We start from the raw sequence: 22,200 nt of genomic DNA on the forward strand, positions 1-22,200 counted from the left end.
GCCAAACTGGCCAGGGCTACATTGTTATTTATAAATAACTTTTTATTCTATTCTTGCCAGAGAGTAATTTTTCCTTTAAACCAAAAGGTTTAAAAATCAATTGAATAACTTAATTTTTTTTGGCTTGTAAAATGCCTTTTTAAGTAAAAATCCATTATGAGACTTGGTCCTCCTGACCCTAATTTTTTTTTTTTTTTTTTTTTTATCCTCACCCGAGGATATTTTCCATTTTTTGTACAGATAGAGTGGGAGGGAGAGAGAGGAAGGAGAGAAAGAGAGAAACATCGACGTGAAGGGACACATCGAGTGGCTGCCACCCGCACGACCAACCAGGGCCGGGGACAAACTGCAACCGAAGTACATGCCCTTAGTGGGAACCGAACCCGGGTCTCTCCGGACCGCAGGCCGAGGCTCTAACCGCTGAGCCAAACTGGCCAGGGCTTTAAGCTTTTTTTAGAGAGAGAGGAAAGGAGAGAGAGGGAGAGAGAGAGAAACACTGATTGGCTGCCTCCTGCACGCCCCCTGCTGGGGGTCAAGCTGAAACCTGGGCATGTGCCCTGACCGGGAATCAAACCAGCGACTTTTGGTGTATGGGTCAATGCCCAACCACTGGGCCACACTGGCCAGGGCATCAGACTTTCAAAGAGTGTACCTTTTTTTATTTTATCTTATTTTTTTAAATCCTCACCCGAGGATATTTTTCCATTGATTTTTCAGATAGTGTGAGAGGAAGAGAGGGAGAGAGAAACATCAACTGGTTGCCTCCCGCACAACCCATCCAGGGCCAGGGACTTAACTGCAACCGATATACGTGCCCTTGACTGGAATCAAACCCTCGACTCTTTGGTCTGTCGGCCGACGCTCTAACTGCTGAGCCAGACTGGCCAGGGTGAGGTGTATACCTCTTTTTTTTTTTTTATCCTCACCCGAGGACATTTTTGCATTTATCTTCAGATAGAGTGGGAGGGAGAGAGGCAGGAAGAAAGAGAGAGAGACACACACATCGACTGGCTGCCACCCACACGACTCCAACCAGGGCCGGGGACAAACTGTAACTGAGGTACGTGCTCATAGCGGGGACCGAACCCGGGTCTCTCTGGACCACAGGCCGATACTCTAACCACTGAGCCAGACCAGCCAGGGCGGGGTGTACCTCTTTTTAAAGTCATCTTGCTCAGGGCCCAACAAGTCTTTCTTCACAGCAGATACTTTTCTTCACTGACTTATCCCTTCTCCCCTTCCTGTCTTCTCTTCCTGGGCCCAGTGTTTCATCCTCTCGCGTCTGTGCTCCACACCTCTGCCTTCTCCCCAGAGCCCACCCCTGCACCCTGAGCCCAGCGCACTTCCTCCACTCAGTACCAGGGGGAGCCTGTTCTCTCTCAGTTCATCCAACCAAACCACAATCGTGCCCCCAGGACATGTGTTCAGCCCCAGCCACACACCCCCGCAAATTCCCGCCTTGTCTCAAGGATTGCTTTCTGATCCCTGTGTACATGTGGGTCAGTGTGTCTGATGTGAAGTGAGCGTGTGTGTGCCTCCAGGGCGCTGGGTCAGGCTGCGTGGGCCACGTGGCCAGCCCCTGGCCAGTGGAGAGCTGTGTACTGTGTGCTCCTGGGAGCTATGGGACAGACTGGCCAGCCACTCCCCTCCAAGGCGCAGGGAGAGACCCTCTGCCAACAGCAGCCTCCACCAAAACAATATTGAAAAAGAACAAAGTTGGAGCATATTGAAAAAGAAGAAAGTTGGAGCGCCCTGGCCGGTTTGGCTCAGCGGTTATAGCGTCAGCCTGCGGTCCCGAGAGACCCGGGTTCGGTTCCCGCTAAGGGCACGTACCTCGGTTGCAGTTTGTCCCCGGCCCTGGTTGGGTTGTGTGGGTGGCAACTACTCGATGTGTCCCTTTCACGTCGCTGTCTCTCTCTCTCTCTCTCTCTCTCCCCCCCCCTCCCTTCCTCCCACTCTATCTGAACAAAATGTCAAAAAAATGTCCTCGGGTGAGGATAAAAAAAAATTTAAAAAAACTACAGTTAACAAAACAGCGTGTCTGGCATGATGAAGTGCCAGAAACAAACTCAGTGGCCACTTGATTTCCAACATGAGAGCCAGACCCTTCAATGGGTAAAGAATAGTCTCTTCAGCAAATGGTGTGGGGACAACTGGATATCTGCATGCAAAAGAATGAAGTTACTTCGAACCATCTACAAAAATGAACTCAAAATGGTCCAACAACATAGTTATAAGCAGCTAAAACCACAGAACTCTTAGAAGAAGATAGGCATACATCTTCATGACCTTGGATTTGGCAATGGATTCTAAGAATTGACATCAGAAGTCCAAGCAACAAAAGACAAAAACAGCTAAATCAAACTTCATCAAAATAAAAGATTTCTGTGCATTAAAGGACACAGTCAGGAAAGTGAAAAGACCCCACCTGGTGTGGCTCAGTGGTTGAGCGTCGACCCATGCACCAAGAGGTCGTTGGTTTGATTCCCGGTCAGGGCACATGCCCAGGTTTCAGCTTGATCCCCAGTGGGGGGCATGCAGGAGGCAGCCAGTCGATGTTCTCTCTCATTGATGTTTCTCTCTCTCTCCCTCTAAAATCAACAACAACAACAAAAGAAAGTGAAAAGACAACCTGCAATGGGAGAAAATATTTGCAAATCATGTATCTGATAAGGATCTAGTGTCCAGAACATATAGAGAATTCTTATAACTGAACAACAAAAGGACAAACAACCCAATTTTAAAATGGGCAAACGACGTGAATAGACATTTATCCAAAGAAATTATATCCTTTCACCCTCTAGGATGGCAATAAATAAATGAGTGGAAAATAACCAGTGTTGGTAAGGAGGTGTAGTGTAGGGAACCCTTGTGCTCTGTTGACTGGAACGCCAAATGGCTTAGCTTCTTTTTTTTTTTTAATTTTTAAAATTGATTTTAGAGAGAGAGGAAGTGAGAGGCAGAGATAGAAACATTGATGAGAGAGAACATCGATTGGCCGCCTCCTGCATGCCCCCCACTGGGGATCGGGCCCACAACCTGGACATGTGTCCTGACCTGGAATCGAACTGGTGACCTCTCAGTGCAGGATTAACGCTCAACCACTGAGCCACACCAGCTGGGTGGCTTAGCTTCTTGGAAAACCATTTGACATTTCCTCGAAAAGTTAAATACAGAATTACCATACCACCCAGAAATTCCACTCCTAGGCATGTGCTCCAAAGAATGAAAACTAGGTGTTGAAGCAAATACTTGTGCACCAATGCTCACAGCAGCACCAGTCACAATAGCCAGTGGGTGGACACAACCCAAATGTCCATCGATGAATGAACAGACGGATCACAGGATACGCTACAACCCCGGCAGATCTTGAAAACATGTGGTAAGGGAAACAAGTCAGACGCCAAATGACAAGTACTGTACGATTCCATTACATGAAATACCCACAGACGGGGACTGGCGTTGCCACTATCTGGCCACGCAGTGGATGTGGGTTTTACTGGGGACGGGGAAATGTTTGGGAGTAGATGGCAGTGGCCGCACAACATTGAGAACACATTAAATCCTGCTGAACGTTCACTAAATGCTGCTCGTTAAAGTGGCTAGTTAGCCCTGGCCGGTGTGTTCAGTGGTTAGAGCGTCACCTGAGCACTGAGGGGTCACGGGTTCGATTCCTGGTCAAGGGCAGGTACCGGGGTTGCAGGCTGAGCCCCAGCCGGGTCTGAGCAGGTGTGGAAGGAAACTGATCCATGATGTTTCTGTCTCTCTCCTTCCTTCCCTCCCACTCTCTCTAAATCATTGGGGGGGGGGGGTGGATCCTTGAGTGAGGATTAACAAGAACAAAAGGTTAATTAGATGCTATGGAAAATGTCACCTAACAAAAGCAAAATTTATCATTTTGTGAAATACTATGATGTCTGGGATTTGCACCAAAATAATGAGGTGGGGGTAGAAATGTAAAAAGTTAAACACAAACAAACCTTTGGTTCTCCAAGAATGGGCTGGGGCCCTGGCCGGTTTGGCTCAGCGGTTGGAGCGTTGGCCTGCGGACCAGAGTCCCGGTTCGGCTTCCGCTAGGGGCAGGTACCAGAAAGAAGAGGCTGGGAAGCGGACGCAAGTGGAGCCCGTGCGGGGAGGAGCTGGGGGACGACCCGAGGCTCCAGGCTGCAGGCGAGGCCTCGGGGTCCGTCTGCACCGGGCCGGCATCACGGGCTGCCCCGTGGGAAATCACGTCGTCACACCTTAATTCATATATTTCCAGCTTTACGGGGGTGCAATCCCATAACGTCGTTTATGTTTAAAGAATCGTCCTTCGAATTCAGGGCGCGCGGCTCAGCAGACGTGGGTGGAGACGCGAGGCGGCGGGGCGCTGTGCCACTTCTTGGCCCCACCCCGAGAAAGTGCCCCCCGACGCCCAGCGCCCTTCCCCGGAACGCCCTCCCCAGGGCCCGCCCCCACTAGGCCCCGCTGTAGGCCCCCCCTGGTGACACCTGCCAGGTGCGCTGGGTGTCCCCCGGTGCCCGAACCGGCAGAGGACCCCGCCCCGAGGTGGGCGGGGCGGGCAGGCGAGGCCCCGCCCCCGAGCCGGCCCCTCCGAGCCTCGGCCCCGCCCCCACCGCGCAGTCCGACAGTAGCTCGGGGCCGCGGCTCCCGGGGCGGCGGGGCCATGGCGGCCGCAGAGCCCAAGCCCCCGGCGGGCGCGGCGGCGGCTGCGGCCCGGAGACTGGCCCGGGGCTGCTGGTCGGCCTTCTGGGACTACGAGACCCCCAAGGTGATCGTGGTGAAGAACCGGCAACTGGGCGTCGTGTACCGGGTGGTGCAGCTGCTCATCCTGCTCTACTTCGTGTGGTGGGTGCGCGCAGGGGCCCCGAACGGGCCGGGGGAACGCAGGGCGCCGGGCGGAGGGGGCGCCACGGACTCGGGGTCTCCAGAGCGGGACCCTGGTCGCCTCCAGAGCTGGCCGTGTCCCCACAGGTACGTGTTCATCGTGCAGAAGAGCTACCAGGACCGGGAGACGGGCCCGGAGAGCTCCGTCATCACCAAGGTCAAGGGCATCACCTCGTCGGAGCACAAAGTGTGGGACGTAGAGGAGTATGTGAAGCCCCCCGAGGTGCGCGCTGTCCCCTGTGCCCCGGAGGGTGGGGCTGATGGTGGCCGAGCTGCCCACCGGCCAACCGCCCTCTTTCTGAGCCCAGGGAGGCAGCGCGTTCAGCATCATCACCAGGATCGAGGTCACGCCCTCCCAGGCCCAGGGAACCTGCCCCGAGGTGAGGCAGGGTCAAGGGCGGAGCGGGGAAGAGCGGGGCTGTGCCTGGGCACAGAGGCTGGCCAGCCCCTGACCCAGCCATTTTCTCCCTAGAGTGTGAGGGTCACCAACGCCACCTGTGACTCCGATGAGGACTGCGTGGCTGGGCAGCTGGACATGCTGGGAAATGGTCAGTGTGGCCACTGGGGGCGGCAGGGTGGGGGCAGAGGTGGGGCATGCCCCTTCCCACTGGAGCACTGTGCCTGCAGGTGTGCGGACAGGGCGCTGCGTACCCTATTACCACGGGGCCTTCAAGACCTGCGAGGTGTCTGGCTGGTGCCCCGTGGAAGATGGGGCCTCCGTCAGGTACGCCTCCAACCCCTGGGAGCCAGGTCCGCCCCAGCGACTGTCCTCTGCTCCTCCCTCCTCAGTGGCGGTGGGGGGGGGGGGGTCAGTGAAGCTGGAGAGGCTTGGAGGGACGGGAGACTAAACACACCCAGTCTTTGCCTCCTCAGCCAATTTCTTGGTAAGATGGCCCCAAATTTCACCATCCTCATCAAGAACAGCATCCACTACCCCAAGTTCCGGTTCTCCAAGTAAGAGCCTTAGGGTGGGTGATGGGACACCCACTGGGGTGGAAGCTGTGTCCTGAGAACGCCCCTCCCACCTGATGCCCTGGCGTCCTCAGGGGCAACATCGAGAACCGGAAGGACAACTACCTGAAACAATGCACGTTTGATGAGGTGTCCCACCTGTACTGCCCCATTTTCAGGCTGGGCTTCATTGTGGAGCAGGCAGGGGAGAACTTCACGGAGCTGGCACTCAAGGTGAGGGCCCTGCCCTGCTCAGTCCCTTCGCAGTCTTGGCCAGCCTGGCCCTGCTCCAAGAGGGGACTGTGCATGGCTCCTGCCATTTACTGACTCCTGGTCACACAGCCAGCCTAGCCCACTGTCCCCTCATCCCTCATAAGTGGGGTGCTGCTCACCAAGCCCCCTGAATCTCAGCCCTAAGCTGCCTGGGGTGCCCCATGATGTACACCCCACTCACAGCCTCAGACGGGACCCCAAGGCTCTTAAGGGTCCTGTGTGCCTGCCCTGACCCCAATCTCTGTGCTCACTTCTGGGCAGGGTGGTGTCATTGGGGTCATTATCAACTGGGACTGTGACCTGGACCTGTCAGCGTCAAACTGCAACCCCAAGTACTCCTTCCGGAGACTCGACCCCAAGCACGTACCAGCCTCATCTGGCTACAACTTCAGGTACTTTGGCCTTAGGACACCTGGATCCTCATCCATCTGGCTGTGGTGGCACAGGAGCAAACAAGGCAGGTGCTCAAAGGCCCAGGGGCGCCAGTGATCGGGGAGTCTTGGAGCTGCCCCATCTGGCGACAAGCAGCCACCACCAGTCCCTCAGGGTCAGGTAGCCAGGGCTCAGAATCCAGTCTTCCATCCCAAGGTCTGATGTACTTCTGGGTCACCCCATCCCAGGTTCGCCAAGTATTACAAGATCAACGGCAGCACCACCCGCACACTCATCAAAGCCTATGGGATCCGAATTGATGTCATCGTACACGGACAGGTAAGTCAGGTGGGCTGGCCCAGGGTTGAGCTGATCCAGCTCCATGTTCCCCACCACATGACCCCACCCTGAACGTCTAAGGCAGCCTCGTCTCCCCAGGCAGGCAAGTTCAGCCTGATTCCCACTATCATCAACGTGGCCACAGCGCTGACCTCCATCGGGGTGGTAAGTCACACGCACTGGGGCCTGGGCACGCGTGAGTGTGCATGAGGGTGGGGCCATGTCAAGCTCTCACATCTGTCTTGCTGGTGCCAGGGCTCTTTCCTGTGTGACTGGATCTTGCTAACATTCATGAACAAAAACAAAGTCTACAGCCATAAGAAATTCGACAAGGTGTGTACACCAAGGCATTCCCCAGGTAGCTGGCCTGTGACCCTAGCTCTTGTTTTAGGCCAGGCCCCCCCACCCCCCCGCTGCTGCTCCACAGACCCAGGCAGACCACAGGAAGAGGGGCAGAGCCAGGCCCAGGCCGTCCCACCACCACAGCCTTGTCCCACCTCTGCCCCACCTGAGCAGATGGTGGACATTCCCGATCGGGGTGCAGAGCCAGGGCCTTGGGCCTCCGAGCCTTCCCAGCAGGACTCCACGCTCACAGACCCCCGAGGTTTAGCCCAGCTCTGAGCCCATCTCCACCTCTCCTCACACTCTGACAAAGGCTGTGTCTGCCCTGAAGCACGGTTGGGACCAATGTGAAGAATCCAGGTCCTGCCCCACACATGCCTCCTCACCACTGGGAACCAAAGGACCCCCGTGCACCTGGGCAGCGGGCTGACAGAAAGGGGACAGCACCCGCTCCCAGCTCCCCCCAAAGGCTCCTTGCCCCTCCCTGCCCACACAGCCGGGGTCACTTGCCCAGACCTCTTGCTGGCCTCCGAGCCAAGGAATCACATCCAGAATCCAATAAACCTGTGATCAGAACCATCTTGCCTCGTTTTGGGAAAAACATCTTGAAGCCCTGAAGACAGATGTGCAACAGTAGGCCCCTGTGCAGGGTCGGGGGCTTTAGCCAGCCCGGTGCAGCTACCCTGCTGCCCTCTCTAGGTCTGCCAGGTCCCCATCACATCTGACCAGGGGCCAGTGGGGGGCAGAGACAGAGGCCAAGAGCCTGAAGACCGCCAAATCCTGCAGGGCTCACCCCAGACCACAAGCCTCAACATAAGGGAAAAGGATGGTGACAAGGATGGGAGCCAGGAGGGAGGTGATGAGTTACACCCGAGGAAAGTGACAGCTTAGGTTCCACTGGCTTTCAAGCCACATGCCTTCTGGGTTCCCGGGGACACTGCCAAGCAGGAATTCAGTGCTGAAGAATGGGGCAGACAGGGCAGGGGGGGCCCGAGTGTGGGGAGCCGGCACTAGCCTGGCCAGGCCTGTGGGTAACTTGGTTATTGCATCCTCAGATGCTGCAACTGTCATTGCAGTTAGCGGCCTGGCTGGCCTGCCCCCAGACCCTGCTCTGGGGGACAGCAGGACTTGGCCGGCCAGTGGTTTCTCTAGCAAGTGATGCTGTGTGCAGGTATGAGGCGGCGTGAACCTTGCAGATCTCACCTGTGATCTCATCACTCCCAAGCTCAAGGGGAGGGTTCAGACCACACCAGCCCTGGGGTTCCCAAGTCTGAAGGACCTTCCCACCTGCTCACACCTGACAGCCAGGCTTGCCCCGCTTGCTGCAGCCAACAAACTTTCCAGAAGCCCCACCTACCCACCTCCACAGACCCTCCCGTACTTGGGACAGTGACTTCACAGGTAACCCCCTGCTGTGACATCCTGTGGCTCACAGATGACCAGCTCTGGTTTCAGAGAAACTGGCTTGTCCAGTTGGGCTGGGCTGCATGCTCGAGAACCAGGGCCAGGGGCTCAGGTTTCCCCAGCATGAGTGACCAGGGCTTTGCACCCCAAATGCCCCCACTCAAGCTGGCCTCTGGGTAACCACTGGGAACTGCAGAGGCCAGGGTACCCAGGGTCCCCTCCTGCAGCAGACACAAGGAGTACAGCATCCAGGGTAAGGCTGAGGGCCAGCCCCACGCAGCTCCGGCATCACTACCAGGAAACCCAGTTAGCCCCCCCACACCCAGCCCTAATTTGATTTGATCTCCATCTGGGGCTGCCTTGGACTCCATCCACCTTCCAGCCAGAGTCAGGTTTCTCTCGGCCACTGGGCCTGCCGGGCAGCACCAGGGGCCAATGCAGCCGTGTAGACAACTGTTAGCTGCTCCGCCTCCCCTCCTCCCAGACTGAGACGCTGTGCGCAAACACGCATACCTTTTAAGAAATGCGGAGTTCAGACGAAAGTTCAATGTGTAATCGAGTGACGCTCAGAAATTAGCTAGTGAGGGGATCCCAACCAGGCTCCCTGAGGCCCCAGGCCCCACGAGCCCCCGGCCGAGGTGTCTGAGTGCCACCTTGCCTGCTGGCGGTCGTTGTCCTGCTCGTCACTGTTAGAATGAGATGCACAGAGCTTGCCTCACATCTGGAGCTGAGGACAGAAGGGGGAGCTGGCACTCAGCAAAGGCTCTGGGTACTGAAGCAGCCCCAGTCTGCACCCCTGGCTCTGTGAGCAGGAACAGCACCCACCTCCACCTGACAAAGTTGGTGCTTCCATTTCCTCCCCCGCCATGGGGGGAAGAACCTAAAATCTCGTGGGTGAAAAATTACATTTCTAAAATCCAGGCGGTAACATACACTGTGAAGTCCATGATCAAGCCCTCTGGGCACACGCGGGTTCTGACGGCAGGTGGCTGTGGCCCCAGCAAGGTGACTGTGCTTGACATGCACCCCATAGCCCCTGCTCTGACCAGAAAGTCTCCACAGAGAAGCCCAAGTCCAGGGAACCCACTGTACAAGACGCCCAGGTCCCCAAGGGTTCAGGTCCTGATTCCTGGAACTGGCCATCCTCTTGGGGTGAAACTGGGGTGGCACTTCTCCAAGCTAACAAGAGGCTGGACGGCAGGGCTGCACTCCCCCTCAGTTGTCATCTGGCCCTGGGTTTGGCCTTCAGCCACCCTCAGGCCTCGGCTCAAGCAGGGACTCCAAGGGCAGCTGGTGCAGAGGTGGGCAAGAAGGGCAGGACCAGGCAGCAACAGCAAGGGCCACACATGTACACAGTGAGAAAGGGCCCCCCGGGGCCCACTGCTGCCCTGACCAAGGCTGGGACTGGAAACCAGGAGGTGGGTCACTCCCTGCGCTGCCTGGTAGGCTGGTTTGGGCCAAGGGACCCACTCCCTGAAAGCTCCCTGAGGTTGTTGTCTTTGGTGGAGTCCTGGACATGGCTGAGAGCTGGGACGCTGGGGCAGAGAGGGGACGGGCCACCTTGCTAAGGACCCAGCTGGGGGCTCTTCTGCAGCAGCCTCTCCAGAGTCTCCATGAGGTACGACATGCCGTAGTGCTGGGCAATGTTCCGGAAGATTCTGATCTGCTCCATGAATACCTGTGAAAGAACCAGTCACCGTGAGATCCAGTCCCAGAGGAGGGGCAGGGATGCAAGTCTAGTCCTGGGAGCGGAGGGAGAGTGTGGGTGTGGGCGAGGGCCAGACAGGGCAGTGGCTACAGGACAGCAGCCCTGACCTTGGTGTGGATGGTGAGGGCGAAGTCGCCCGCACAGCTGCAGTACACAGACATGTTGGTCTCCTTCACGCCCCGGCACTTCAAGCAGACCTGAAACGAGGAGAAGCCCAGTCAAGAGCCTCCTGCCCCCCACAGCCTGCACCTCAACAGTGGACAAAATCGAGACTTCATAGCAGGTTTCATCCAAACAGCCAGCTGCTTCTCAGCACCCTTGCTGTGGGCACCCACCCACTCCAGGGCATACAGGGCGCGGTTGTTCCTACCCAGACCCCATGCCTCCCTTGTGTCTTTGCTGAGAGGTCCCTGCGTCTAATGCTGAACACCCCGTGTCACACAGACACACCCTATTGGCTCTTGACACTCACTCCACTCACACACTTTCTCGTCGGCTGTCTCTCCGCTGGAATGAAAGGCCCCTGAAGCAGCACGTGGCCACTGCAGGTGCCAACAGAGGCCGTGAGACTGGCTCGCTGGCTCGTGGACGAGGTCTGAGCCAAGTGGTGGTCATCTCCAAGGACCAGGTCATGACTTGAGACCTGCACACAGCCCTGGCTTCCCATGGGTGCTGACTGCTGACTGGGAAACCCTAGGGGGGCAGTCTGGGTGGAGGGGAGCCTGTGCCAGGCCACGGCTCACCAGGTCCTGCAGGGTGAAGGCCATCAGTTTCTTCTGCAGGGCTTCCACCAGGGCCATCTCGATCGCTGACGAGTCATAAGCGGCCTGGCAGTTGGAGCAGAGCCACTGGGGCAGCACAGCCCCGTCCTGGGTGGAGGAGAGGGAGGAGGTCACCCTCTGCCCAGTCTTCCTTGGCAGCGTCCCACACCAGGCGGAGAAGCCTGGTGGGGAGCACTCCCGCGAGAGGTGTGCCCACACGCGGCAGTTCTCTCAGCTCCAGGGCATGCGCCTCACTGACATCGTCCTCGTCCTCGCGTTTACTGGGACAGTGGTTTAGCATGTGGGAGTGAACTGCTTTAAGAACGTACCTCTTTCTAATTCACGTCAAAGCTAGCAGATGCAACCCATTGGACATGGGTCACTCGAGAGGGCACTTGCCTACCTGAGAGAAGGAGGGGTCTTTGCACAGGTCCAGGTCCTGGCAGAAGTTACAGCTGTGGCAGATGACCTCTGGGAGCACGTAGGAGCGGCAGGGATCTCGAAACTGGGCCTCCTCCGAGAACTCGCCGACATCCACCAGGCGGAGTAGGTCCCGGTTCAGTTTGTTCACCTGGTTTGTGATGTTTGTATCCAGAGACAGGACCTGCAGAGAACAGAGTGCAGGTGAGGGCCAGCTCCTGGGGCCTCCCTGCGGCTGTCTGGACTGGAGTACCTGTGGCTGACTATGAGAGCAGCTTCAGCATCACCCCATACCTTCCGACCCCAGCAGAGCATCCAAGGGCAGAGCTGCCTCTGCATCAGTGGTTCCCCAATATGGCCCTATGAGCAGAGGCCCGGCCCTGCCCCGGGTCTCACAGGGCTCCTCGGCTCCAGGGACTCAGGTACACACCAAAGTTTGCTCTGCCTGTTATCCCCACTAGCTTCTGTTCCCTGAGTGACAGGCAGCCTAAATGTACTAGGGCTTTCCAACCTCATGTGCAAAGCGGCTGATGTCCACCTTCCATGGTGAGGGATCAGCCTAAGGGCCTACAGAGCTGAGGGGGAGTCACCTAACCCTTCTGTCTGTAAGAAGCTTCTTCCACCCCCAAAGCTCTGAACAGCTTGTAGATTCCCAAAGAATCTACAAAATGGCTACTAGAACTAACATGTAGCCAGGTTGCAAGATACAGGTTCAATATAAAAGACTCCCATGGCCCTGGCCGGTTTGGCTCAGCGGTTAGAGCGCCCGCCTGCGGTCCGGAGAGACCCGGGTTCGGTTCCCACTAAGGGCATGTACCTTGGTTGCAGTTTGTCCCCGGCCCTGGTTGGTCGTGTGGGTGGCAGCCACTCGATGTGTCCCTTCACGTCGATGTTTCTCTCTCTCTCCTTCCTCTCTCTCCCTCCCACCCTATCTGTACAAAAAATGGAAAAATATCCTCGGGTGAGGATAAAAAAAAAAACAAAAAACAAAAAACAAGAGTGCTGCCTGGCTGGTGTGGCTCAGTGGTTGAGCGTCAAGCCTGTACCAAGAGGTCGCCGGTTCAATTCCCGGTCAGGGCACATGCCCAGGTTGTGGGCCCAATCCCCAGTGGGGGGGCATGCAGGAGGCAGCCAATCGATGTTCTCTCTCATCAATGTTCCTATCTATCTCTACCTCTCCCTTCCTCTCTCTCTAAAAATCAATAAAGAAAAAACAACACCATTACAATAGCACCAAAAACATGAAAACATTGCAAATATGTGCAATACTTACATGCTGAAAACCCCAAACACAAAGTAATCAAAGCCCTGAAGAACTGGACTGAGAACCCATGAGCTGATGTAGCTCCAGGACTGTGGCCAGCGCCCCAGAGCGACACGCTGCAGAAGCTGACGTCCTGAGCAGAGAATGTGCAGGGAGCAAAGGAGCAGAGCAGCAGAGCAATTTGACAAGCATGCAGCTGAGCAGTCACACTCCTGCTTCAGGACTTGCTGATCAAGTTAGAGATCAAGACAGACACATGTCCAGACTGACGGAGATCCAGGAACAGACCCACACCACCAGTTATGTTTTGAAAAAGGCGTGAAGACGATTCAGTGGAGGAAGTTTCAACAGCAGCGTTGGAGTAACGGGATGTGCTGGGGCAGAAATACGAGCCTCAACCTCTGACACGTGCATCACACAAGAATGAACTCAAAATGGATCACAGACTAACTGCAATACCTAAAACTTCTAGAAGAAAACAAGAGAAAATCTTTGTGATCTTGGTTAAAGATTTCTAAGATGACAGCAAAAGCTAACCCATAAGAAAATGATAAATTAGATCAAAGATCCTCTGCTCATTGAAAAACACTGTCAGGACAACTGAAAAGGAAGCCCAAGTTTGGGAGAACATGTGCAGAGATCACATGTCTGACACAGGATGTGCATCCAGAACATGTGAAGAACTCTCCAAGTTCAACAAGAAAAATAGTCCAATTTTTCATTATGGGCAAAAGACTCAGAAATTCCATCAAAGACATATAGACAGCAAACAAGTGCATGAAGAAACACATCATTAGTATCAGGAAATGCAAGTTAAATTACGAGATGCCACCACACAGCTGTGTGGACAGCTGAAGCTGTGAGCATGAACAAGCCCAGGTCCTGGCGGGGTGCAGCAGCAAACCCGAGGGGAAAGCAAAGTGGAGCAGCCGCTGTGGAACACGAACAGAAGACAGTCCAGCAGTTCCCTCCTAGGCTTTTACCCAAAAGAACCAAAACTTATGTCCACACAACCGAGAATGCTTACAGCAGCTTCACTAACACTGTGAGAACAACCTGGACGTCCCATCAGGGAGGGAGTGACAGGAGGTTCCTGCAGTGGACCTCTGCTCACCCGGGAAGGGATGAGCGTTCTCACACTGTCCTGTACTCTGTGCTAAGTGACAGAAGCCAGGGTCACAATTCCATCAGTGGTATTCTGAAAGGGGTCACCATGCAGGAACAGAGGTGAGCGGAGGGGTGAGCCCCACAGAGCAGCACGAGGATATCCTGGGGGTCACTGCTCTGTACCTCACTGCTGGTGGCACAGCTCTGTTCCTCTGTGGAAACACAACAACTGCGCTCCAGAGAGTGGCCCTCGCTACGTGTAAATGTTAAAAAGTAAACAGGGACAGACAGAGCAGCATGAACCAGGGGCGGCAACTGCGGGGAGTAGTGGAACGTTCCGTACGCCGATTGCATGCCTGTGCCAAACCTTTCCTACTGTATGTAAGTTGTACCTTAACAGAATAAATTAAATATGGTCCACGAAACCAGTCCACCACAACCAGAGCCACTCGATCCTGGCCTGTCCGTCACTGTGATATGCAGTGTGCCGGGAGGTGACTTAATGGACTGTGAGGCGCCTGCTTGTCCCTGCCTGGTAACACTACCCCACGTTTGATTCAGCCTCCCTTCCCAGAAAGGCACTTGGCATCCAAGCTCTCCTGAGGCCCCACAGAAGCCTGAATGTTTTGGGAACTCAGTGCGATCCCCGAGTCATCTGCCCACCTGCCCCATGTGACCCTAGCCTGACGTCTCACCAGCTCCCCCAGATTACCCCACTCCAGGGCCTTTGCACCCCTGCTGCCCAGACACCATTCTTTTTTGGAATCTGTATATGGCCAGACCCTCCTGTTCACTGTTCTCTCAGCCCCAAGGCCCATCACAGGCCCCCTCACGTGTCCGCCTCCCCGGGCCCAGCTCACAGCACTTGTACTCCCTGAACTCACCTGTTTCTCACTGATTTGCCGTCCCCGTCCCTGGAGCACAGGCTCCATGAGCCCCAAACAGCTCACACAGTGGCTGCACAGAATGGCAGGCAGGCGGTGAGTGTGGACTAAATAAGCAGCTTACGCCTGGTCCCTCACCTCGCACACACGTGTTAATGTCCTCACACAGATGAGTGGGCACCCTCACCTTGCACACATACTTGATGAACTCCAGAGCAGGGTTATTAAGTAGCAAGTGAGAACCAGGCAGGACAGGAAACATTTCTGAGAGCTCAGCTGAGTTCCGAGAGCCCGTGACTTTCTTCTGAATCTTCTGAGTGATGGTGAAGAAGTTCTGAGTGAGTTCATTTGCCACGTAATCTTGAGAGAAGGTGATCGTTCCTGGGAAGGAAAGAGGAGGCGCTGTTCCCATTCCCACAGCGATGAAGACGCGAGGGAAGAAAGGTGGGACCTCGTGCTGGAGGTGGGGGACCCTAAGAAGCACAAGGAGGTCAGGTCACAGGTGCAGTGGTGGCCTCATGCAGCAAGGTTGTACTCACCGGGAAGGGCTCCAGCTGCCCCCTGGGCCTCCTGCGACTGCTGGCTGGCCACCCGCCTCCTCACAGGGGTGCTGCCTGGGGCGCTGCGCCTCAGCTCCTCCTTCATGCTATGGTACACGGCCACGATGTACGCTGCAGAGGGGAGGCATAGGCCTTGAGAGTGGGTGGTGCCCGGAACACTCCGAGTCTAGGGAGACCCTGTGGCTGGGCAGACCGCTGGCTGGCCTGGGCTGAAATGTTCCTGGCGATGATTCTAGTTGCTGCATTTAGATGAGCCAGAGTCTATTACACAAATGGAAACAAGCTAGGCATGCTGATGCCCAAGTTCATGCTTAGAAAGACCATCTAAATAAGGCAACTGCCATCAACCTTCACACTAGACAGTGACAAAAACAAAGGCTCAACTCAGGGCAGCACACTGGACCCATGTGTTTCAAAAAATTTTGAGAAAGTAAGGCTCGGGACAAGTAGACAAAAATATAAAATAATCACAAATGAAACCACCTATACACTTAAGTAACTATGTCTGAGTGCTGAGTTTTCAGGGCTCTTTGTGAACTGTTCTGTTCTACGACTGGCCTGAATCACGACAGGTGTTTCAGCGATGTGCTTCATTTGCATAGCAAACAGGATAACTTGGTCTGCAAACACTGACCCTTAGACCAGCGGTTCCCAACCTGTGGGTCACGTCCTCTTTGGGGGTCAAACGACCCTTTCACAGGGGTCGCCTAAGACCATCAGAGAACACATATTTCCGATGGCGCTTCATAACAGTAGCAAAATTACAGTTATGAAGTAGCAACACAAATAATTTAGCCCTGGCCAGTTTGGCTCAGCGGTTAGAGCGTCGGCCTGCGGTCCTGAGAGACCCGGGTTCGGTTCCCGCTAAGGGCATGTACCTTGGTTGCAGTTTGTCCCCGGCCCTGGTCGGTCGTGCGGGTGGCAGCCACTCGATGTGTCCCTTTCACATCGATGTTTCTCTCTCTCTCTCTTCCTCTCTCTCCCTCCCACTCTACCTGAACAATAAATGTCCTCGGGTGAGGATAAAAAAAAAAAAAATAATAATAATAATAATTTTATGGCTGGGGGTCACCACAACATGAGAAACCGTATTAAAGGGTCGCGGCATCAGGAAGGTTGAGAACCACTGCCTTAGACCATTTAGACCCAAACTAGTGACAAAAGTTCCCAACAGCAGAAGCGCAGCCTCAAAGCCCAGCCGATTCAGGAAGTGTCCCGGCTTTCCACCTGGGGTTTATATTCAGCTACCACAGGCGCACACAAATCTCAGGACAGAGCAGCAAGCCCCTTAGGGACAGCCTGAGGAAGCCCCTCACCAGGTACAACGAGAGAGCGAGGGTGTCCCCTCCCAGGAACCCCGACACGGGATGTGTGCCCAGCAGCCCAGATCTCCCAACTGTTTACCTTCTTGTGTGCAAACGAACCAGGACCACACTGTTCCACGGACCGCGCAGATGCACAGCTCACCTGAGACTATCATGAGGAAGTAGCTCTGGCAGGAGGCGGCCTGTGGCAGGAACTGCACAATGTTCCAGTTGTTTTCCAGCAAGTCCTCCACGTCTGGCTCCTGCACACAGTCGTCCTCCTCGCCTTCTTCCTCCTCCTCCTCCTCCTCCTCCTCCTCCGCTCTGCCCTCTTCCTGGGAGTCCTGCTGTGACACAGTCCCAGCCCTGTCTGCCTGTAGCAGCGGGAAGTGCGCCCCAGTTGAGTCATGCTGAATCTGGTTTACCTGATGCCACCTGGCCCAGCCACTCAGCCCCGAGCCCGTAAGACCCCCACAGGGCACGAACAGGACCGCCTGGGGACACATCCGGTGCTCGGCAGCACTCAGTGAATAGAGATGCTGCTCTCACCCGCCCTTTCCGAGGGTTTGCTCTGCAATCACCTCCCACTGCCCAGGAAGGGAAACGCTGACGGTGCCCCTGCAACTGGTTCTAGGGTCCAGATCTCCTGGGTCAGCGCCCTGCTGTGATGCCCCTGCCTGACCAGGTTCCCTCTCGACAGCTCCTTCCATTCCAATGTGTCAACTCTGATGCCCGCCGCCCTCAGAGCAACAACCACCCCTCTACACCGCTTGCACCTCCTGTCCAGGTCCCCCCGAACCCCCACCCCAGCACAGCATCCAAGGGCAGCCTTCTCCGGTCAGCTCTCAGCAGCAGGTTCCCATCCTTAAGCTCCCCGCCTGCTGGTGCTTCCTCCATGGAGAACTGCCCAGGGAGGGCTCAGTCCTCGCAACCCACACCTCCCAAGTGATCTCATCAGCCCCAGCTGCCACGCTCATGAACGACCCCAAGCTCCCATTCCCAACCCCTCCCCAAGCGCTCCTGCCACTGCCAGGCTTGTGATTACACCCTGTGCACGTTGAGCAGACGTCAGGTGTGGGAAACACCACCTGTCCCCACAGCATGGCACTCATCACTCCAATTTGCACTGTCCTGTCCACTCTGTAACAGACACCTAGGTTCACACGCCTGGGCACAGCCCACACTTATCCCAGTGGCCTGTCCCCTCTACCTTCAGTACCCACTGAGTCCTCCCTGACTCTGTGCTGCTCCAAACTCTCCCCTGGGATGACATTAACTGGGTTCCTACAGTGTTGTCCACACGGGGCCCAAGTGCAAGTCAGGGCCTGACATGCCTCTGCTCAGAATTCCGTCATTAAAAGCCAAGTCTCCGTCACAACTATGGGTGCAAGTGGCCTGCCCCTGTCAGCTCTCGGCCACGCCTGTGACCATGGCACCCACCGTACCCCAGGACTCAGCTGCCTCATACCAGTCGCTGAGCCTTGCTCCCTTCAAGCTCCACTTTCCCATCATGTCCTCAGAGACCTCCGGGACCTCCTGTCTCAGTCGGCCCCTGCCCCCAGCCGCTGATCCTGAGCCCTGACCATGGCTGACTCTGATCTTGCACCTCACTGCTTGCTTGCGACCTCTCCTTTAGTTGTGTGACAGCGGGGACTCGCATGTTTGCTGCTGCACGACCCAGACCTAGAGCTGCTCCTGGCACCCAGCCTGTGACCACAGTGTGTGTCGAACGGGCAGATGCAGACCCCAAAGTCATTTCAGTCTCCAGGACTGGTCACCTCACCTGTCCACAATGGATACTAGATGGAACGTTTCCTTTGATGCCACCATAGTTAGAGGGATCCATCCAGAGAAGAAACTCCCAACATCGGGAGAAAGAAATTGTCAAGGAATGGAAGATCTCTTTAGAATGAATGCTAAAAAGAAGCAAAACAGAGATTGCTTAAATGAAATCAAGTTTTCCCTCTTTTCTCCCCTTTCCTTTTTTTATCCTTACCCGAGAACATTTTTGCATTCATCCTCAGATAGAGCGGGGGGGGGGGGGGAGAAACATCCATGTGAGAGAGACACATCAAGTGGTTGCCACCCACATGACCCCAACTGGGGCCAGGAACAAACTGCAACCAAGGTACGTGCCCTTAGTGGGAAATGAACCCGGGACTCTGGTCCACAGGCCGATGCTCTAACCGCTGAGCCAAACCGGCCAAGGCTCCCCTTTCCTTTTTAATCTCCACTAATCCAAAACCCTCAAACTTCCTATGGAATGACAAACAATAGTAAGGAGATTCTGCATCTGGGTGGGAGCAACAGGGCCCGTGTGGAGGGCAGGAGGTGACCACTGCAGAGAAGACAAGCCCTGCCAGGCTGGTCCCTTGAGCTCTCCCCAGAGCCCGATGTCATTGCTGCTGGAGAGCCTCACAGCTCACAGGCACCAGGCTGTGCTCACGGGAGTCCTCTTCAGGGGTGGGGACTGGTGAGCTCTGGACTAAACGCTACTCTGGCTTCGCCTACAAATTTCAAAAATGCCCTAAAGGTCAAACTGTTTCCAAGTAACAGAACATAAAGCCCCAGAACAGTTACAGGGATGCAAAAGCACCCAGCACCCAGGTGAGATTCAATGTCTGGCATCAACTGAATGTCCCCAATTTGTAGAAAAGCAGAGACATAGCACAGAGTGAGGGGACAAGCCTCCCGATGGCAGCACGTTAGCGCTGGCCCTGATATAGAAGGAGAGGACACGAGAGCACTTACTGTGACTGTATCATGTGCTCAAACAGCCAAAGGAAAGACTGAACATATTAGGTAGGCCCTGGAGAAGGGAAGACCCAAATCAAGCTTCTGGAGAAGACAGCACCACATCCGACATGGATTAAGGGCAGATTAAACACTGCCAAAGACTGGTAAATTTAGTCATAACAGAAATTATCTAGAAAGAAACACAGAAAAGAAAAAAGACTCAAGTAAGATCCACCTAGCCCTGGCCAGTTTGGCTCAGCGGCTGGAGCATCGGCCTGCAGAGTAGAGTCTGGGGTTTGGTTTCCACTAGGGATATGTTAAAAAAAAAAAAAAAAATCTCTAGAAATGTAGTGAAATAAAAGCTGTCTCAAGAAAACTACAGGCCAATATCCCTGATGAACATAGATGCCAAAATTCTGAACAAAATACTAGCAAATCGGATCCAGCAATACATCAAAAAAATTATCCACCATGACCAAGTGGGATTCAAGGGATGCAAGGCTGGTACAATATTCGCAAATCAATAAACGTGATACACCACATAAATAAAATGCAAAAACTTCCTGGAAACCAATGAAAATGAAGACACAACAACACAAAATCTATGGGATGCAGCGAAAGCAGTTCTGAGAGGGAAGTTCATAGCACTACAGGCCTACCTCAAAAAAGAAGAAAAATCTCTAATAGATTATCTAACCTCACAACTTAAAGACTAGAGAGCAAACAAAAAGAAAACCCCAGAGCAAGTAGAAGGAAGGAAATAGTAAAGATCAGAGCAGAAATAAATGACATAGAAACCAAAAAAACAATTCAAAGGATCAATAAAAGCTGTCTCTGATATCTAAGGGCAGGAGGACTGGCTGCCACAGACCCAGCCACAGATGTTACAAGAGCTGTGAGCGGAGAGCACAGCACAGCTGAGGAGCTGACTGTGGGGGAGGCGGTGGCGACACCTGGTGGTGATGTACTCCACGTAGGCGAGGGCATCCTCGATCCGCCGCTTCTTCGTGCACAGGACAATGCGGTTGAAGTTGGCATAGACGACCGACGACCCCAGGCGCTTGAACTCAGTGATGAGCCTGAGGACCAAGTGCAGAATCAACAGTCAAGACACTGCAGAGAATCCCAGAAGACAACGTGAGAAAAAGCTGATAATCTGAAGCAGGACAATCATTCTAAATATATTTAGAACCCAGGAGCAACAAAGAGTGAAGATTTCTGCATGAAAAACCTACCAATAACAAAGCCAAACAGAATCAAAGTTAGGAAAAAACATGCAACTCGTATCATTTAAAACAGTCAATTAGATAGCAAGAACTCATACAAATCAATGAGGAAAAAAACAAAACAAAACTAGGGAAAAGTGGATAGAGAATATGAAGAGAAAGTCCAACTTCATTCACAACCAAGATTGCAAATCAGGAGCCCAAGAGACAGTCGGACAGAAGTCCACCATGCTGGAGGGCTGAGTTGGTAGAAGGATGGGCGGAGAGCTCTTGGGCAAGACACCCAATCAGCATCTCTCCCAGTCCTAAGATCCACCAGACCTCCCGCAGTGCTGCTGCCTAGAGATCATTGTACAGGTATATCTGCATGACCTTACGCACAAGGCCATTCCTTGGTTATCTGTAACAGCCTACTGTTGACTGATGTGAATAGCACCACCCCCCCCCAACAGAACTGCAGCAAGGAGGTGCAGAATCAATAGCACATAGCCGCTTGTGCGAAAATACAGTAATGAAAGACTGCGTCATAGCCCCTCTCTGGAAGGACACTGAATCTCTGATGAAGTGCTATGACCCCTGGGTCCGGGGACACGTGGGTGGGCACACTCACTGCAGGAAGAGCTTCTTCATCATGTTGTGCAGTGTGCGGTGCAGGGCAGGATCGTGGAGCAGCGACGACGGGGAGCGCAGCCAGCGGTAAAAGTGCATCACCTGGTTGTCGGCGTAGACGTTGTGGTACTGTGTGATCTCCCTCACCCAGCCCACCACCATGCTCTTCAGGATCCTGGAAGGGGTAGGGATGTGTCCCCCACAGTCTCTCTCTCTGTCCAAACCCCACAGCTCAGCTCTACAGTTCCCTGCACCCCTTGGATGAGGCCAGGCCCCACCACCTTCCCATACATTTCTCAACAACCTGCCTCCAACACCACCCTCAGTGACAGATCAGACCAGAGTCGGTGGGGGCGTCAGGTACCTCACTTGCCAGGAGAACCAGAACAGACAATGGAGACCATCAGGCCTCCTCTCTCGAGAGGCAGTCTCACCCTCACTGTCTGCCTCACCATATCCACCCCACTACACTGCCTGGATGACTGCGCACAGCATCACAAAGTCATTCCCTCAGGGGACGGTTCCGTCATCTGAGGTCCAACCCTGCTTTTAGGACTGAATCGTCCTCTCTCACAACAGCCCTTGGCCCCGCTGCACCATACACATTTGCCCCTGAGCGTTTCTGCTGCCCTCCTGGCCTTTTCCAGGACTGCCGGCGGAAGAACCGGGTTCTAGAATCACAGCACATGCTCTTGGACGCCCACCTTGCCGCTCAGCCGCAGTGTGACCACAAGCACGCTGTCCGCCCCTGTGCTGTCTCATTTCTGCCATAGGTAACGGCCACACCCTCCTGGGGTTGTGTGCTCCCTGCCACAGAGTTGCCATCACAGCAACGCTCCTGATACCCAAATTCTGTAACTTGCACCACTTTCTGCTGGCCAAATCCATGTTCATATCCTGCTGTGCGCCCCACACCCCGAGTTAACTGGGGGTTTTCCGCGGGCATGCCTCTGGACACAGGAGCCCACAACACAGCACGGGGAACTGTCATCTGTACCTGAGGTGTCTTCTGATTCTACTGAGTGGATGGAGAAAAGCCCCAGGGACACTAGT

The 22,200-nt window shown here is 54.7% G+C and overlaps 2 protein-coding genes across 7 annotated transcripts in view; one reads left to right on the forward strand and one right to left on the reverse strand.

The window, feature by feature from the left end:
• The first annotated feature begins 4,666 nt into the window (after positions 1–4,666).
• Positions 4,667–7,638, forward strand: P2RX2 (purinergic receptor P2X 2). Of its 5 annotated transcripts, XM_036276913.1 has the most exons (12): positions 4,667–4,848; positions 4,975–5,110; positions 5,196–5,267; positions 5,360–5,435; positions 5,515–5,611; positions 5,761–5,841; positions 5,934–6,072; positions 6,373–6,503; positions 6,732–6,822; positions 6,922–6,987; positions 7,078–7,155; positions 7,339–7,638. In XM_036276913.1, the coding sequence occupies exons 1-12, from the start codon at positions 4,667–4,669 to the stop codon at positions 7,441–7,443; spliced, it is 1,254 nt and encodes a 417-aa protein (XP_036132806.1). In that variant the 3' UTR covers positions 7,444–7,638. The 5 variants fall into 5 exon arrangements, with proteins under 5 accessions (XP_036132806.1, XP_036132804.1, XP_036132805.1 ...); XM_036276911.1 differs by having other exon boundaries at positions 7,078–7,638; XM_036276912.1 differs by lacking the exon at positions 5,196–5,267 and having other exon boundaries at positions 7,078–7,638.
• Positions 7,639–9,133: 1,495 nt separating this feature from the next.
• Positions 9,134–22,200, reverse strand: part of POLE (DNA polymerase epsilon, catalytic subunit) — a 44,708-nt gene continuing 31,641 nt past the window's right edge. Inside the window, exons 40-49 of one of the 2 annotated variants that reach the window (XM_036276267.1) lie at positions 21,149–21,322; positions 20,266–20,391; positions 18,360–18,492; positions 16,740–16,920; positions 15,252–15,383; positions 14,900–15,093; positions 11,441–11,641; positions 11,020–11,145; positions 10,384–10,473; positions 9,134–10,246 (exon numbers count right to left, since the gene is read on the reverse strand). In XM_036276267.1, coding sequence (XP_036132160.1) covers positions 10,133–10,246; positions 10,384–10,473; positions 11,020–11,145; positions 11,441–11,641; positions 14,900–15,093; positions 15,252–15,383; positions 16,740–16,920; positions 18,360–18,492; positions 20,266–20,391; positions 21,149–21,322 — 1,471 coding nt within the window. In that variant the 3' untranslated portion in view covers positions 9,134–10,132. Of the gene's footprint in view, positions 10,247–10,383; positions 10,474–11,019; positions 11,146–11,440; positions 11,642–14,899; positions 15,094–15,251; positions 15,384–16,739; positions 16,951–18,359; positions 18,493–20,265; positions 20,392–21,148; positions 21,323–22,200 lie in introns of both variants that reach the window. The other variant, XM_036276266.1, reaches the window with a different exon arrangement.

The sequence above is a fragment of the Molossus molossus genome, unplaced genomic scaffold (genome assembly GCF_014108415.1).
Source record: "Molossus molossus isolate mMolMol1 unplaced genomic scaffold, mMolMol1.p scaffold_m16_p_22, whole genome shotgun sequence".
Classification (NCBI taxonomy): Eukaryota; Metazoa; Chordata; class Mammalia; order Chiroptera; family Molossidae; genus Molossus; species Molossus molossus.